Here is a 14,466-nt window from a genome sequence, read left to right as displayed (position 1 = left end):
AGTTCATTCATCAGGCTGTGAATTATGTCTTCTGAGGGGGCAGACTTTTGGCAGGTGGAAAACTCCACCAAAATGGCGGAGTTTGACAGCTGAGAATGGTGAAACTTTGTAAACCATGCTATTTTTCAGCTGGGGCTCCAGCAAAATGCACAGTGAACAGTGGCATCATCAGCTGGCCAGTCATGTCCCTATACAAGTCCTTGCACTCCAGAAAGGAAGGAGGTGTTCATTACTGTAGAAATGAAGGTTTTAGAGGAATGGGAGGGGAGGGTCTCCTGTACCCACTAACAAATTCCTTCCTGCCAAAAGACACCAGACAGGAGTTCCTGAACTTGTTACTAGGGCTAGTTCATGGTTAGGACTTCAGGCTGAAGGTAACGTTAACAAACGTTGTCTGCACCACAGTGTTTGTTGAAGAGATGTAGCTTGCTATGGCTTGCGTATGCCAAGTCAGAATTCAGTGTTAGTTTTCAATTATGTTTGACTGGGACTTACACCGGTGACATGCTGGTGGAGATCTAAGGGGTAAGTGGGGTTCAGAAGTTGTGCTAAGGCCTGAGCAGCGGCGAAGTTAACTTTGATGGAATGATACTCGCAGTTGAGAAATTTTCCTGTATTATGTGCATCTCACAGGTTGCCATAGAGAAAGGGGATAAAGAGAAAGAACGGAAGAGATGGCAATAAAGAGGGGAAAACTGAAGTAAAGCCAGTTGGCAGGGCTCTGACAACCTCCTGCACAGCTGGGAGATCCTATTGCAGCCGATCCTGCGAGGGAGGAACTGCTAAAAGCAGCAATGTTGCAAATCAGTGAGCACCTGTGGGCCACAGTGAGACCCTGACAGAGGACATCAGTAATTTCTTAGATTTTGCTGCCTCCCTGACCAGCTCCAGACTCAGTTGCCAGTCCAGACGGTGGCACTGAGCCCAGAAGCACCCTGGGGCCTGCAGCAGTGCTCCCTCAGCCCGGGGGCCCTTTGTTTAATCCGCGGTGAGGGAAGGCACCAGCGCTCGCCGGGCCAGGCAGCTCTTAGGACTCCCTTCCTGTGGGCCAGGAAGGGCCGTTTCTTCCCCTGAAACGGGCGGCCTCCGTTTTCGATGGCCGCCGAGCGAGCAGCTCCCGGGGAGCCAGCTGAGGTGTGTTAACGCCGCCCGAGACCCGGTTTCCGCCCGTCTCCCCCCTCCGCGACACCGCGGGGACGGCCTGGCGCCAGCGGGACAGGGCGACCCTCAGCGGCCCCGCCCCGAGACTTCCGCCTCGGTAGGCCCCGGCTGCGGGAGGGAGCCGGCCGCGCGGCGACTTCCGCCTCGGTAGGTGTCATGGCGGCGGGGCGGACGCCTCACGTGACGCTGTCGCGCGCAGCTCTCGCGGTGCCTCACCGCCCGCCCGCCCCCCCCACCCCCCCCGCCCGCGTCCCCCTCTCGCCCCGGCCGCTCGCGCAGCTGCTCGGCTCTCGCTATATAAAGGGGCGAAGCGGGCAGAGCGGGCGGCTGGCGGCGGCGGCTGCAGCCCCGGGGCCGGCGAGCGAGGCCGGGCCGAGGCCGCGGGGGTCTGCCCGTGAGCCGGGGGCTCGGGAGGCACGGGCTCTGGGGGGACGCAGCCGGGCAGGTTTTATTGTTTTAGGGGCGTACTCACACCCCCCCACACCCCCCCACCCCAGCGCGGTTGGGGGCGTCCCGGGGGGCTCGGGACATGGCGAGCTCGACTAACACAAACCCCGTGGTAAGGACCGGGTCGGGGGGCGAGGGGGGCCCCGGGGGCAGCGCGGGCGGAGGGGGTCGGCGGGGCCCGCCGCCCCCTCCCCCGCACTCCCTTCCCTCCCTCCCGCCGCCCGCCCGGAGCGGTCCCGGCCCCCTCTCCCCGCCGGCGGGAAGGGGTGGCGGGGGGTGGGGGAGCGCGGGGCAGCCTTATTCCCCCCCGCCGCGGCGGGGAGCCAACTTGTGGCGCCCGGCGCCGGCCGCCCTCGGCGGCGGGGAGAGAGCGGAGCCGGGGGCGGCGGGAGAAGGGGTGGCGGGAGCGGGGGTGGCGGGGCGGCGGCGGGGCGGGCGGCGGATCCCCGCGGGGGAAGGCCGGGGCCGCGCCGCCGGCCGGGGGTCCGGCGGGGAAGGGAAGGGCTGGCGGGCGGGGGGAGGGGGAGCCGCCCGGGGAAGGGGCGAGAGCCGGGGGAGCGCGGTAGCCGCCGCCCGCTCCGCCGTCCCGGGGCGAGGGGAAGGGGCGCCCGAGCCCGGTTTCGGTTTTGCGGTGTCGGTGGCGGCGAAGCCCGCCCGGTGCTCCGCTGGAGCCATTTTATGTTGCTTTATAAGAAAGAGGCGATGGTTGAAAAGCACTTCTCCCAGCCCAGCGGGGCGAGAGCCCTCAACTCCTCTTCGGCGAGCGAGGCAGTATTTATTTAAAAACAAAAACAAAAAAAAAAAAACCAAAAAAAAAAACCCCAACCCCAAACCAAAAAAAAAAAACCCAACAACCCCTCTTTCCCTTCTCGTGCTTTCTGCACCGTGGCGGGGGGCTCGCTGCTGCACTTGTACTCACAGAGGTTTGCAACAAGCAGTCACACAAACCTGCGCAGCCGCCGGGCCCCCCCCCGGCCGCCGCTCCGCTCTCCTCCGCCGCTCCGCTCCCCCTTGCGCGCCCCCCGGCCGCGACCCCCGCCCCGAAGCGCTGGAGGAGACAAACCCGGCGTCCCGGCGGCGGCGGGCTCGGCCCCCTTGTTTGTGGCTCTCAGATCCATCATGGCTTCCCCCTGCCTTTCTGCCTGCCTGCTCCTTGTGTTCCTCCTCCCTGTGGCTGCCCTGTTTATATAGAGCTATTGCCGCTCTCTAATATAGACTCTGCTCGGATGGGAAGGTGCTTTCCAGCCCCACGTCACCGCCTCTCCATTTAAACACCACATCAGCCTTTAAATAGGGAGCCAGCCGCCGAGCGCGGGCTGGGAGGTGCATGCCTCGGCGGCGGAGGCTGGCGGCTTCTCCCTCCGATCGCGGTCGGGCTTTCGCCGGGTTTCCATTCCCTCCTTCCCTTCCTTTCCCGTTCCTTCCCTTCCCTTCCCTCCGCGCCGGCCTGCCGAGCGGCGGTGCTTTCTGCCGGCTCCGGCGGGGGCGTCTCCAAGCCGGTGTAAATGGACTTTCCCTTGCTCTTACCCATCGCACAAAGACAATTTTCATCCCCACCTGCGTTTGAAACCGTTTACTTTTTTTTTTTTTTCTTCCTTTTTTTATTTATTATTTATTTTATATTTTATCCCTAGCGTCCATCTAGCGTGCCTTCCTGCGCTCCCATAAAACTCTCCCAGTTTTTCTGCTGGGTGGGGAAAGTAAGAGTTTGAACGGCCCTTACCCAGTACGTCAAGGAGAGATGTGGTACTTACTTTATGGCGCTTTGCCAAGGTCTGACTACAGCTGTTGCCCTACAAGTAATGTTAGTGTTAAAAGTTTTGTCTGTGGGTCAGGGGCTGCAGATACTACTCGGTGATTTCTGTGCGTTCCTGCTGACTAAAGCTGACAGGTGTACAAATATTTTATTACAGTCCAGGCAGAGCAAAGGTTTTAGAATTTTCACTAATATTTGGTTTAATCACAGTGTTTGGTATACAGCAAAACGCTACACAAATATGAAGCATCCTAGTTTCCCTCTCCAAATCTGAAATTTTACAGACCTGATGGTGAGTTAGGGTCGTGCAAGTGCAAAGCAGCATCGTGGCTTTGATACTTTGTCTGGCTTTGTATCAGAACATTTTAGGAAAGTCGTCAGCCATTCCACGTGGGGCAGTTAGCAGGATGCGTAATGTGGGCGATCAGAATCTGTTAGTTGTCCTGTTGATAAACTTTTCGCCTCGTTTTTTGATTGCAAGAAAAGGATCTATTTCTGTATAGTAAATTAGAGCTTTTGGTTCTCTTCTTTGATCAAGTTAGTACTGAATTAGCTATGTATATACATCTTGAATAATCTCCAGAATGATTGTAAATATCTTTGAGCAATTTACTGAGACTTTCTCTTGGCTGTATTTCTGCACTGGCATAACTCTGTATAGTTCTCTTGGAAGGTGTCTGTCTTTGACCGTTGCGTTTGGAACGGCAAAAGCCAAGCTTAAAATCAGCCTGCTTCATATAGGTATACTTTGGGTTCGTTTTCAATTAAGTAGTAAAACCTTGCAATAGTGCATGGTCAACTTTGTCAAATTCAGGTCTTGTTCAATCGCAAGGATTGTGCTGTTTACCCTGGGGTTACCAAAGATGAATAGGAACATTCTGAAATATGGCAACCAGGGGATAACTTTAGGAAGGTAGACTTTGAGCCTTATGTGGCAATAGTATCACATCAGCATCCAGTCAAATCTGAATTGCTAGAAATCTGTTCGTCCTAATGAAGGACGGATATATACGACGTTAACAGTTACATGCAGTATAAGATTTTGAAGGTGACAAAGGTAATTTATTTGTAAATGTCCACGACAGCATAAAAAAGCTCAAATTTTAATGCTTACAGTGTAGATTACGCGTTACTTCTTTTTACGCACATCTTTGATGTCGTCGTGACTAAAACTGGTTACCTTTGCAGTGTGCTCTTCCAGCTGTCACAGAGCTGGCTTCCAGCTGTAGCTGCACAGGCAGGAGAGAGATCAGCGACATTTCAGGGATAACGGCAGAAGCAGCCAGGAACAAACTGCTGTCAAATGCACAAAGCGTGCCGCGGTGTGTCTCTCCATAACGTGTTGGTTATTGGAATCCCAAACTGCTGAAATCGCAAGTGTTGTGATAATAATTACAGAGAGATGCAGTTTTCGTACCCTTGAAACTGAAGGAATGTAGGAAGTGTGAGCCCCCAAAGGCATGTGGCATTTCTTAAAATAGCTTACTGGTTGCTCCTTGGGTTGGGAGTGTGTGTGCCTGTGTAGCAGTCTCGCCATACTCGGGAGTTTTCTTTACAAGATGCACAGAGAAAGTGAAATATAATCGTTTCCTTATGTTCCCGGAGGGGGAAGCACTAGATTTCAAATCTTTTCTATGTGTTTGTGGTTGTATCTAATAAATCAGGAATTTTAATTGTTGTCTTTAATCTATAGTAAGTGTTTGGAGTAGTGTTTATTGAAGAGTGATTTGAGTATTTTGCTCTTAAAAGAGCTTGAAGTTTACAGCAATGTAGTCTTTATGAGGGAGGCACTTTAATATAAACCAGATGAAAGCATGATTATTTTAATAGCAATCTTTAAAGTTTCCATTATGTTCTCATGGCTTTCTCTGACTGAATGCGGAAATTTATTGGAAAGCTGAACTCACCTGCTATCCCATCTTTAGATTTGCTCAGTAATTGTATTCCCGTGTTTATTTTTTGAGTTAGCAGTGTATGAAAATAATTTTGTCATTCAACTCCGGAGTCTTAGGTCGTTTGTATAAACAGCTTGAGCATCGTATAAATAATGCTTAAAGCCAACGCTTAGTGTGTATCTAAAACAATACAGTGTACTTCCTTTTAAAGACCAGGGCTTACGGCTGTTCTGTAATTTTACTTGCTGGATTTGCCTCTCTTGAGGCAGGAAAAGAGCTTTGTGTGAAATTCTTCAAAATTCCACTATGGATGGCTCTTGAAGGCCTTGCTGCTCCCTCTGTGGAAGGCCGTGCGTCCTCCTGGGCTGGGTGTTCAGTGGGAGGGTACACAACAGAATGTTTGCAACCAGACAGGGTTTTTCTGAGTAGTATGTAAACGTGTATAGGTAAAATCAGACAGACGCCGTTTCATTATAAGCGTGCGGCTGTTTTCTTCTCTGTTCCTTTCCTTCTAACCATACACCCACCAGTCTATCTTACATCGTGATACGGCGTGATTAGGACAGCCTCCAAAAATTCCGACCCATCTTTAGATCCAGCGTACTTGTGTGGCTCCTGCAGAGAGATGCACGCACGTACCAACTGCTTGTGGGCTCGTTAACCTGCATTACGCCGTCTCACTGCCCTCCTGTGCTGCTGTTGTTTTTCGGGGGGCTTCCCCGCTTGCTTGGGCTGTCGGGAGTTGTGCAGAAGGAGGATGTGTCAATGGTGGAGTGGACATCTGTGCTCCTAACCTGCCTCAGTGCTCTCTTGCTAAACTAATGCTGGACACTAGAAACCTCTATCCTGCTCTTTGAATTTGTTTTTTTTCCTTACCACGGCAAGGAAAAAAAGGAAACGTTCCCAAGCAGACTGTTGGGCTGTACGATCAGTTTGTTGTATCTGAATGTTGATATTTTTTTTTCCTAGGGCTTTATAGGCTGAGGAAGATTTGTAGATAAACCTTACAAAACTGCCTGACTGGGGAGATAGGAGGCGGTAACTGCTGGTGGAGGTTCTTAGGGCCTGTTTGTGTAAAATCTGTTTTATTAGAAAAGTGGGCCTAATAGGTGATTTAAGGGGAAAATGCAGTCTATGTCCTGCAGGAATTTTGATTGTAATTTCAGACATAGAGGTAGTTCTCTTGACTTAAGTAAAATAACTCACATGCCTGAGGTTAAGCATGTTTATTTGCAGAATGTGGTTTTGGCATTAAGAAACAGATGCTTTTAATACAATAAGGAACAATATACGGAATAGGTTAGGTAGCATTTCTGTGCTGGTTGAATTGTATAAGCTTTATGCAATTTGTTTAATTATAGAAATAATAGGACTTAATGTTATTAAGTAGAATGTCTTTTTGCATCTGCTATGAATTAAATCTAAGTGGGAAAATAATCCTGTTAATGATGCTTGGTATTTCTAAGTTACTCACTGCGCAGACTTAAAATACTAGGGCTGAAGAGTAGTCTGGCTTTGAAAGTCTGTTTCAAATCTCTCTGTAAGCACGGTTAATGCTGCATTTGAAGCCTGGATATGTGAGCATGCGGGATTGTTTTGAAAGAAAAAAATCTGCGAGTAGTCTGGTATGTTTTGTTTCTTTCAGAGAAGTTAAATTTTGGACAAAAGTGCTGTAAAGGTAGTTTTCAAGGATGGCAAACTTACCCTGTTACTTGAGGCCAGGAATTCTTTTTGAGAGACAAATAACTAAAGGATGAATTCTTAACATTTCAGCTATTTGATTCTCAGCAGCATGATTTAAAGCTGAAAATTGGCAAACTGAGGAAATGTAAAATGAAGAAAAAAAATTGGGTGCAGATAACATGCCGTTTGCCAAAATAATGATGTGTGGTCAATAACAGAGAGTGGGTTTTGTTGGTTTTGTTTTATTATTTTTTTATTATATTATTTTTATCTCCTCCCCCTTCCGCCCCTTCTTCCCCCCCCCCCCCTTTTTTTTTTGTTTGTTTGGTTAGTTTTTTGTATGACAATCACTTGAGTATGCCCCAGTGCGGAGTGTGTTTTAAACACTAAGGGCGTGATGCGCTAATCAGCCATCAGACTGCTTCGTTCTTAGTTCCAGACTTCCAAATAGGTTCTTTCTTCCCCTTGTTATATCAGTGCAATTTTTTAAGTTGTTTTGTTTTTAAACATTTAAAAACAAAGAGATTCAATTTCTTTTTTAGGCCTATTTGCTTATAGGCCGCTCAGCTTTTTTCCTGGACTAATAAATCTTATGTGCTGCTATTCCCCCTCCATTATTCCGTAACAGAGGCATAGCAGTTCTGTAACATGTGTGCAATGTAATCTTTAGCATGTCTGTAACAAATTCAACACTTCTGGGATGCGTTAAGCAACTGCGTACGCGTAAAAGGAATGCTTTGAGTGTGTGCAGTGAATTTGTGTAGTTCCAACACTGTTGGACTAACTGCATGTGGTTGGTGCAGGTTTTCTGCACGTGGAGTGGGGGCAAGAGCCCTCATGGGGTGCCAGACCCACTGCACCAGTACAGGATGAGTGTTTTCCCTATATTCAACATATCTGGTGTGTATGGCGTCGTTTGGGATTTATTGCTTAAGGAAGTTACGGAATGGGGTAGAGGACGATGTCAGCTTACAGAAAGTTGTAGCTACTTTCAGATCAGTTTAAAATTGGTCTATTTCCAGTCCAAGGAACAGCCTTAGTCAGTGAAGGTATATATGGTTCCCAGGCTGTGCATTGATAAACCCTAATTTAGAGCTCATAGCGCTACCTTGCAATTAGATAGCACAGATACTTAAACCCAACCAAAATACCATTCACGTATGTAGAGAGGCTCAAGCTGTACTGTTTAAAAGGTACAGCAAGTGCATAGTACAATTGTCCAATGTCCTGTGAATTAAATTTTATGCTTTAATTGATAAATTAAAATATTTATATTCTCTTTTTATAATTGTACCTGCATTTTAAAATTCACAAAGTGGTTGAGGGTGGAAGGGACCTCTGCAGGTCATCTTGCAACCCCCCTGTACAAGCAGGGCCACCGAGCGGCAGTTGCCCAGCATCATGTCCATATGGCTTTTGAGTATCTCCAGGGATGGAGGCTCCACAACTTCTTTTGGCAACCTAAAGTGAATTGACAATTCACTTTATCATTGACAGTTTAGGCATGAAATCAGCATAATAGAATAATAATGTATTTGTAGTATTTCCCCCTGAAAAATTTCTGATGTAAAAACATAAGTACTGATTGAAAACAGAAGTCTGTCTAGCCTAATGCCCTGTCTTCTGTAGTTTCTGCAAACAGATGTGTAAGCAAGAACAGGACATTCACATGAACGCTTCCAGTTTTCTGAGCCTTCAGCATTTTTCACCTTGAGATCATTTTGAGACATACTTGGTTCCCATTGAACTTGCAAGCACCAACAAGTTTCTTTTCTTTGTATTTATCTAATATTCTTTTGAACAATCTTCTTTGACATGAATATTTTGCACACATGCAAATATTTTTGCATATTCAGTATGTACATTGGCAAGCAGGAAACAAATTTACTGAATGGCAAACAATCTTGTTTTCTGTGTTTTGAACTACACTCCTCACGGTTTGGAAACTCTTGTGCTGTAGCTATGTCACAAAAAATAGAGAACAGTCCCTTCCCTTTTCACCTCGTTTGAGCTGTTCTTGCTGATTTATACCTCCTTGGATACTTTAGTCTCTTGGAAACATGCAGTGTATTCTGTAATGCAGTTTTCGGAAGTTTTTTTGTGGGGAGAAAATCTTATTTTGATGTTAAAGTGATAAATTTATTTCAAAACAATGCTGACTAGTTACTTCTTTTTTTAAAGCCTAAATTGTACAGGTCTGTAATTGAAGATGTCATCAATGATGTCAGAGAAGTTTTTCTGGATGAAGGAGTGGATGAACAAGTTCTTATGGAACTCAAAACAGTAAGTTGCAACTTAAAAGATTATTTTTTTTTAATAGACCAATAGAGCAATTGGGTTTTGGATCTGCTTACTGTTGTACATGGTAAAAATACTAATTTTTAGTTAGCTAAGTATTGTATTATTCTGCATATCTGTAGCCCCATATCATTTGAATTACACTGCTGTACAGAGAGATCTGCTTACCTCGTTTCCCTAACATGGCATGTCAAACTGAACATTAACAGCAGGCATCCAAATTCACAGTGTTATTTCAGTCTCTGACATGTTATATCTTTGAAAAGGAAGGAGAGAATGTATTTATTTTAGAGGCAGACAATTCTTGAGGGTTGTACATCCCACTTTTCTGAAGCTCTCCTTGCATACAGTGGGTTTGAACTGTTACCAAGGGTCCAAAAGAAAGGCAGGATGTTGACCAGAGCTCTAGTGGGTTTCCTATGGCTTTCTTCAGATTCTTCCTGAGTAAAAGAAGCCCTTCAAAAAGAAAGAGAAAAGGCAGAAAAAAAGAATAAAGTAAAAGGAAACTGGGAAAGTAGGTGCCTGCTTATCTCAGCTGTTGAATGCGGACTTCTTCAGAAAGCAGGACATCCCACATTCTCAGTATATTTAAAATATTAAAAAAAAAAAAAAAAAAAAGAAAGATGGTGTGGGAAAGGAATTTTGAGTTTGGCTACTCAGAAACAGGTGAAGACTTTTTTCCATGAAACCATGACCTGGCTTGGTGGAAATGGAATGAGTGCTATAAGAAAAGTGCCTTGGTGTTTGTGTCACAGTATTGTTCTGCAAATGATGTCAGAAAAGATTGAATGAGGAAAGAGACAAGAAAGGAAATGAAGTATTGAAGAGGAAGGCATAGGGAGCCCTGAGCAGGATTTGAAATCAGGAATCCTGGGTGCCTGTAGTCTTTTTGACACTGATGTGTTACGAAATAGTTGCGTTGCTTTTTGCAAGAGCTGCTTTTTTTTTGCATCTGTGGCTTTTCTTGGGAGACACGACAGCTGACATCAAGAACTGAAGGGCTGGAGAAGCTGAATTTGATACTGTTGTAGAAACTGTGTGAATGCTTGTGCAGAGGCATTATCTTAGGCATGCTGGTAGTTTCTGTTGAAGCGTGTTACGAGGAAGTAGTCTTCAAGCAACTTTTATTGAGGACTTCCAAGGAGAAATGGCTTGAGGAAAGCTGTAAAGAATTATTTTTGTGATTAAAGAGGTAAGAAAGAAAGAAGGTAGAGAAGTGAAAACCTGAAGGCTCATTTAAAGTTACCAATTTATCTCTATTCGTGCTTCTATTAGGGTTGTTATGAATCTTCCACACTTGAAAAAAGTGAGAATGTTAAAGCTTAAGCTTGGACTGACAATTCTTAAGGGATATTTAATTCCTCTTCTTAAAACATTACTTCTGTGGAGTTATCTCTTCAAGTCTGCATTTGCCTAAGGGTTTTTTGGCTAAGTAGACTGCACAAGATAAAGGGTGAAAACAAATTCAATTTTGGAGTGCTGTCTTTATATTGTTACAAATCATGTTGAGTAAAAATCGTAAACAGAGGTGTTTTTTTTTTTTTTTTTCCCCTTTCCAAACTAGCTGTGGGAGAACAAGCTGATGCAGTCCAAGGCTGTAGATGGCTTCCATTCAGAAGAGCAGCAACTTTTGTTGCAGGTGCAACAGCAGCAACAACAGCAGCAGCAACAGCAGCATCATCACCACCACCATCACACACAACCTCAGCCACAGCAGACTGTGCAGCAGCAGTCTCAGCCACAACAGGTCCTTATTCCAGCGTCTCAGCAAGGTCAGACTTCCTCTCTAATCTCTGGTAAAAGATTCTTGAGTTAGACCAACTCATTAGCATACCCTAAATCTAGAGCTGGGTGTTTATCTGATGGATAACTTCGTCTCTTTATGTTAAACTCTGTTTCTGCTTGCCTCTATTTAATGTCTTGACGAGAAATACCTCGGTATTTGTATTAGTCATATTCTTCAGAAGATTTTTGGAAAGACTGAATTCTTCTCGGTCTGCTACTACATAACTGATGTTTTCAGAATGCATGACTTTCAGATTCTGTCAAATCCATTAGCAGCTCTCTAATTTCAAGCCACTCTACGTATGCAGTTCACAATTTAGTCATGAGATAGTAATGTCTCATTAGGAGCAAATTAATTTAAAAATATATTGTTGTTTAGCATAAGTAGGTGCTAGGACAAAAAATACTTGTATAACAGTCTGTGTAGGAGATGGTTGTTCATGTTAGAACAAGTTTCAAGTGAAAAGCATAATGGCTGGGTATTTTTCTGGTCTTAAAAGATTGCATGCTGTGGGGGTGTTCAAGGTATGTTCTAGCTAGCTGTAACAGTAGTGTTTCTTGTAATAATTGTCTTGTATATTCTCCATTAATAATTTAAGAGAAGCATTTTTACCAATTACAATTTCATTTGAAAACTAAGATAAATACTGCTGGATTTTACTGCATATGTGCTGCGTAAACAATCTGCCACCTGTGAAATGCTTGAGTTGAGCTTTCAGTGTGCTATTAAAATTGTGGCATAAAATATTTATCTGTGGGTAGTCAGTCACAGGCTTCAGTCTTTTTATTAGATTTTGTGGATCAGAACCTGTGTTGTCAGAGGCTCAAAAGATAGCTACGAGTTGATTTTTTCCCTTCTGCCCCCAAAAAGGCCCCCAAAACCCAACCACTATATATTCAAAACAGGAGAGAACTAGTGTGACTAGAGCCTGTTGTTGGGGCTTTTTTCCTTTGTGTGGTTTTTCGTTGGTTTGGTTTGTTTTTTTCTTCTTATAGTACTATTTGTATTTTGGCTGGACATAAATCAGTTTCGATTGTTGCGATAAAAATGGTTTGGGGATTAAGATCTCCAAATACACGTAGCTCCAAATGATCCAGGTGTCTCAGCTCGAGTTACAGGCAGCAGAGCTTGGAAAGTCTATTCACCAAGACCTCTAGTGGCTCCTTAGCTGAATAGCTATGGCTCTACTGACCTGGTTTCCCTCCACTAATATGGAGCTCCCTGTCCTCTTGTTTGTGCCTTTGGGTAGACTAAGATCCTGCCCGTAGTAATATACTTAAAACTGATTTATTGTTGCCCAGTGTTGTGGCTTATGACCAAATGACAGTATGGAGGCTACATGAAATCAGGATATTGAAGCACTTTAATCACAAGACACACAGTTTTATCGATTACTTGACTTCCCTGTTCCATGGAGGAGATGGTGTCGTACTTCCTTGCACGACCTGATGCAGTCCCAGAGAGAGATGAGGACGATAGGCATGGCCATTCCTGCTGTCCTGTGTGTGGTCCTGGCGCAGGGTCACGAGATTTCCTTGGGCTCTTTTCACAGAATCACAGATTGGCAGGGGTTGGAAGGGGCCTTCGGAGATTGTCTTGTCCGGCCCCCCTGCCAAAGCAAGTTCACCTAGAGCAGCACCTTTGGTCCTCCCTGGGTTCCGTGAAAGTTGGAGAGATCAAGTTATGGGGCTTCGCTCCCCAGAATCTTTTCCAGAAACTCAGTTATCCCCAGTGTTCTTGGTGATAGGATTAGATGGAGAAAACCTTGTTGATGATTAGTTTGTTCAGATTAGCACTGGTAACCTGCTTGTTCCATAGACTTGGTCACTTTTGCACTTCTAGATGATCAACAGATTGTTTGCATAGTTTAGCTATCTATTTCCTTTAGCACACCAAAACTGTTTTGTTGTTTGGGACAGGTGGTTGATCATATTTCATCTGCTTCTGCTATACTAGAAAGACAGCGAGGATCCTGAGCTCATGCTAACAGCTGTGCTACCCTGTCCTAACTCAAGCTTAACTGCTGCGTCCTGTTCACACACTCTTCGTCTTGCAACTGTCCTTGCTTAAGTCTGTTTTAAGAGTTAACCACTGTCAGTTGATGTGATGTTTTTGGAGAACTCTGATATGGAACATCAGGAAGTTTATCAACATTTCACCAATACCTTTAGTTTCAGAAATATATTTTAAGTCTTGCTTTACCTAGGATCAGAATAGGTAACTGAAGCCCCTGAAATGAGATCTGTAAAGCCAAAATACCCATATTGCCTCTCTTGTATATTGTCTTAAGAGTAAAACTTAGTAAGATCAGAGACTGCTCAGTAGCTGGTTTTGTTGTGAAGCTCAGCTGATGTTTGGGTGACATTCCTTCTAAGTTATTCTGGCTTGGATGTTACTTTGGGCAGACTGCGTAGTTTTAATGCAATGCTATATTTATTTATTTTTGTTTCTAGCACCTCAGCAGCAGGTTATTGTGCCAGATTCCAAGCTGATACCACACATGAATGCATCGGGCATGGTAAGAAAAGCAGAAATTTGTAAATGCATCTAGTGTCGTTATATAAGTTGTTTTGATTAAATAGTAAACACAAACTGGGTATTAGTCATCAGATGCTTAAAAGTAATTTAGGACACACTGGTAAAGCTGTCTGCCATCTTTCTGAGTTTTGCTGCTGCACTGTTAATCTAGGAACAGTAATCCAGGGCTTCAGTTTTGGTAACAAATCTAGGACTTACCTTGTTCCTCTGCTTTAAATGTATGTAATCAAAACTTTTTTGTTAGTCAGAAATTGGAGTACTGTTGGTTTGAATCTGTGTGATGAAGTGCTTGCCATATACCAACGCAACACTATTAACTGATGCAAGCACGTTGTATTTGCTAGATGTGGGGAGAAATATTAACTACAGTGAAACTTAAGCTTATATCAAATGAGAGTTTATTTAGGAATTCACATTGATCTTTTCTGGTCACATTATTTTGATTCACTAATTTCATAATAGCATAGAAAACTCAGTCTGGTTGTTTACCCTTTTCTTGGAGTGTTTGTCTCTAGAGGTTAATTTTGGTTATCTTACCTTGCTTTAAATGCCCTGGCTTAATTTAAAAAAAATAAATTGCTTGCATAACGATGAAAACAACAGCTAATACAAGTTAAATATGTGTATTATGACCAGAATTCATTACATTCTTACCACTTTCACGGTAAAAGCACATGAAAGAAAATTTCATGATTAGTCAAAGCTGCAGCAGCTTGCTGACCCTTCACTTCTCCATTACCAGCTGACCTTATTGTAGAAACTGCCTTTCTCTGGAACGTGAGGATGCGGATGAACACTTTCAGTTTTGCTTGGTGATCTCTAATTTTGGCAGTATTAAGTACTGTATTGACAAGCCAATATGGGGAGATAATCTTTCTTCTAAAAGGAAGTATGCACTTTAT

The 14,466-nt window shown here is 44.7% G+C and overlaps 1 protein-coding gene across 1 annotated transcript in view; it reads left to right on the top strand.

The window, feature by feature from the left end:
* The first annotated feature begins 1,579 nt into the window (after positions 1–1,579).
* The window catches only part of GTF2A1 (general transcription factor IIA subunit 1), a 28,172-nt gene continuing 15,285 nt past the window's right edge, over positions 1,580–14,466 (top strand). Inside the window, exons 1-4 of the mRNA XM_074149991.1 lie at positions 1,580–1,720; positions 9,124–9,225; positions 10,805–11,012; positions 13,480–13,544. Coding sequence (XP_074006092.1) covers positions 1,691–1,720; positions 9,124–9,225; positions 10,805–11,012; positions 13,480–13,544 — 405 coding nt within the window. The 5' untranslated portion in view covers positions 1,580–1,690. The remainder of the gene's footprint in view (positions 1,721–9,123; positions 9,226–10,804; positions 11,013–13,479; positions 13,545–14,466) is intronic.

The sequence above is a fragment of the Numenius arquata genome, chromosome 6 (assembly GCF_964106895.1).
Source record: "Numenius arquata chromosome 6, bNumArq3.hap1.1, whole genome shotgun sequence".
Lineage (NCBI taxonomy): Eukaryota > Metazoa > Chordata > Aves > Charadriiformes > Scolopacidae > Numenius > Numenius arquata.
The sequence above is the reverse complement of the archived record's forward strand: the minus strand, read 5'-3'. Positions and strand labels throughout refer to the sequence as shown.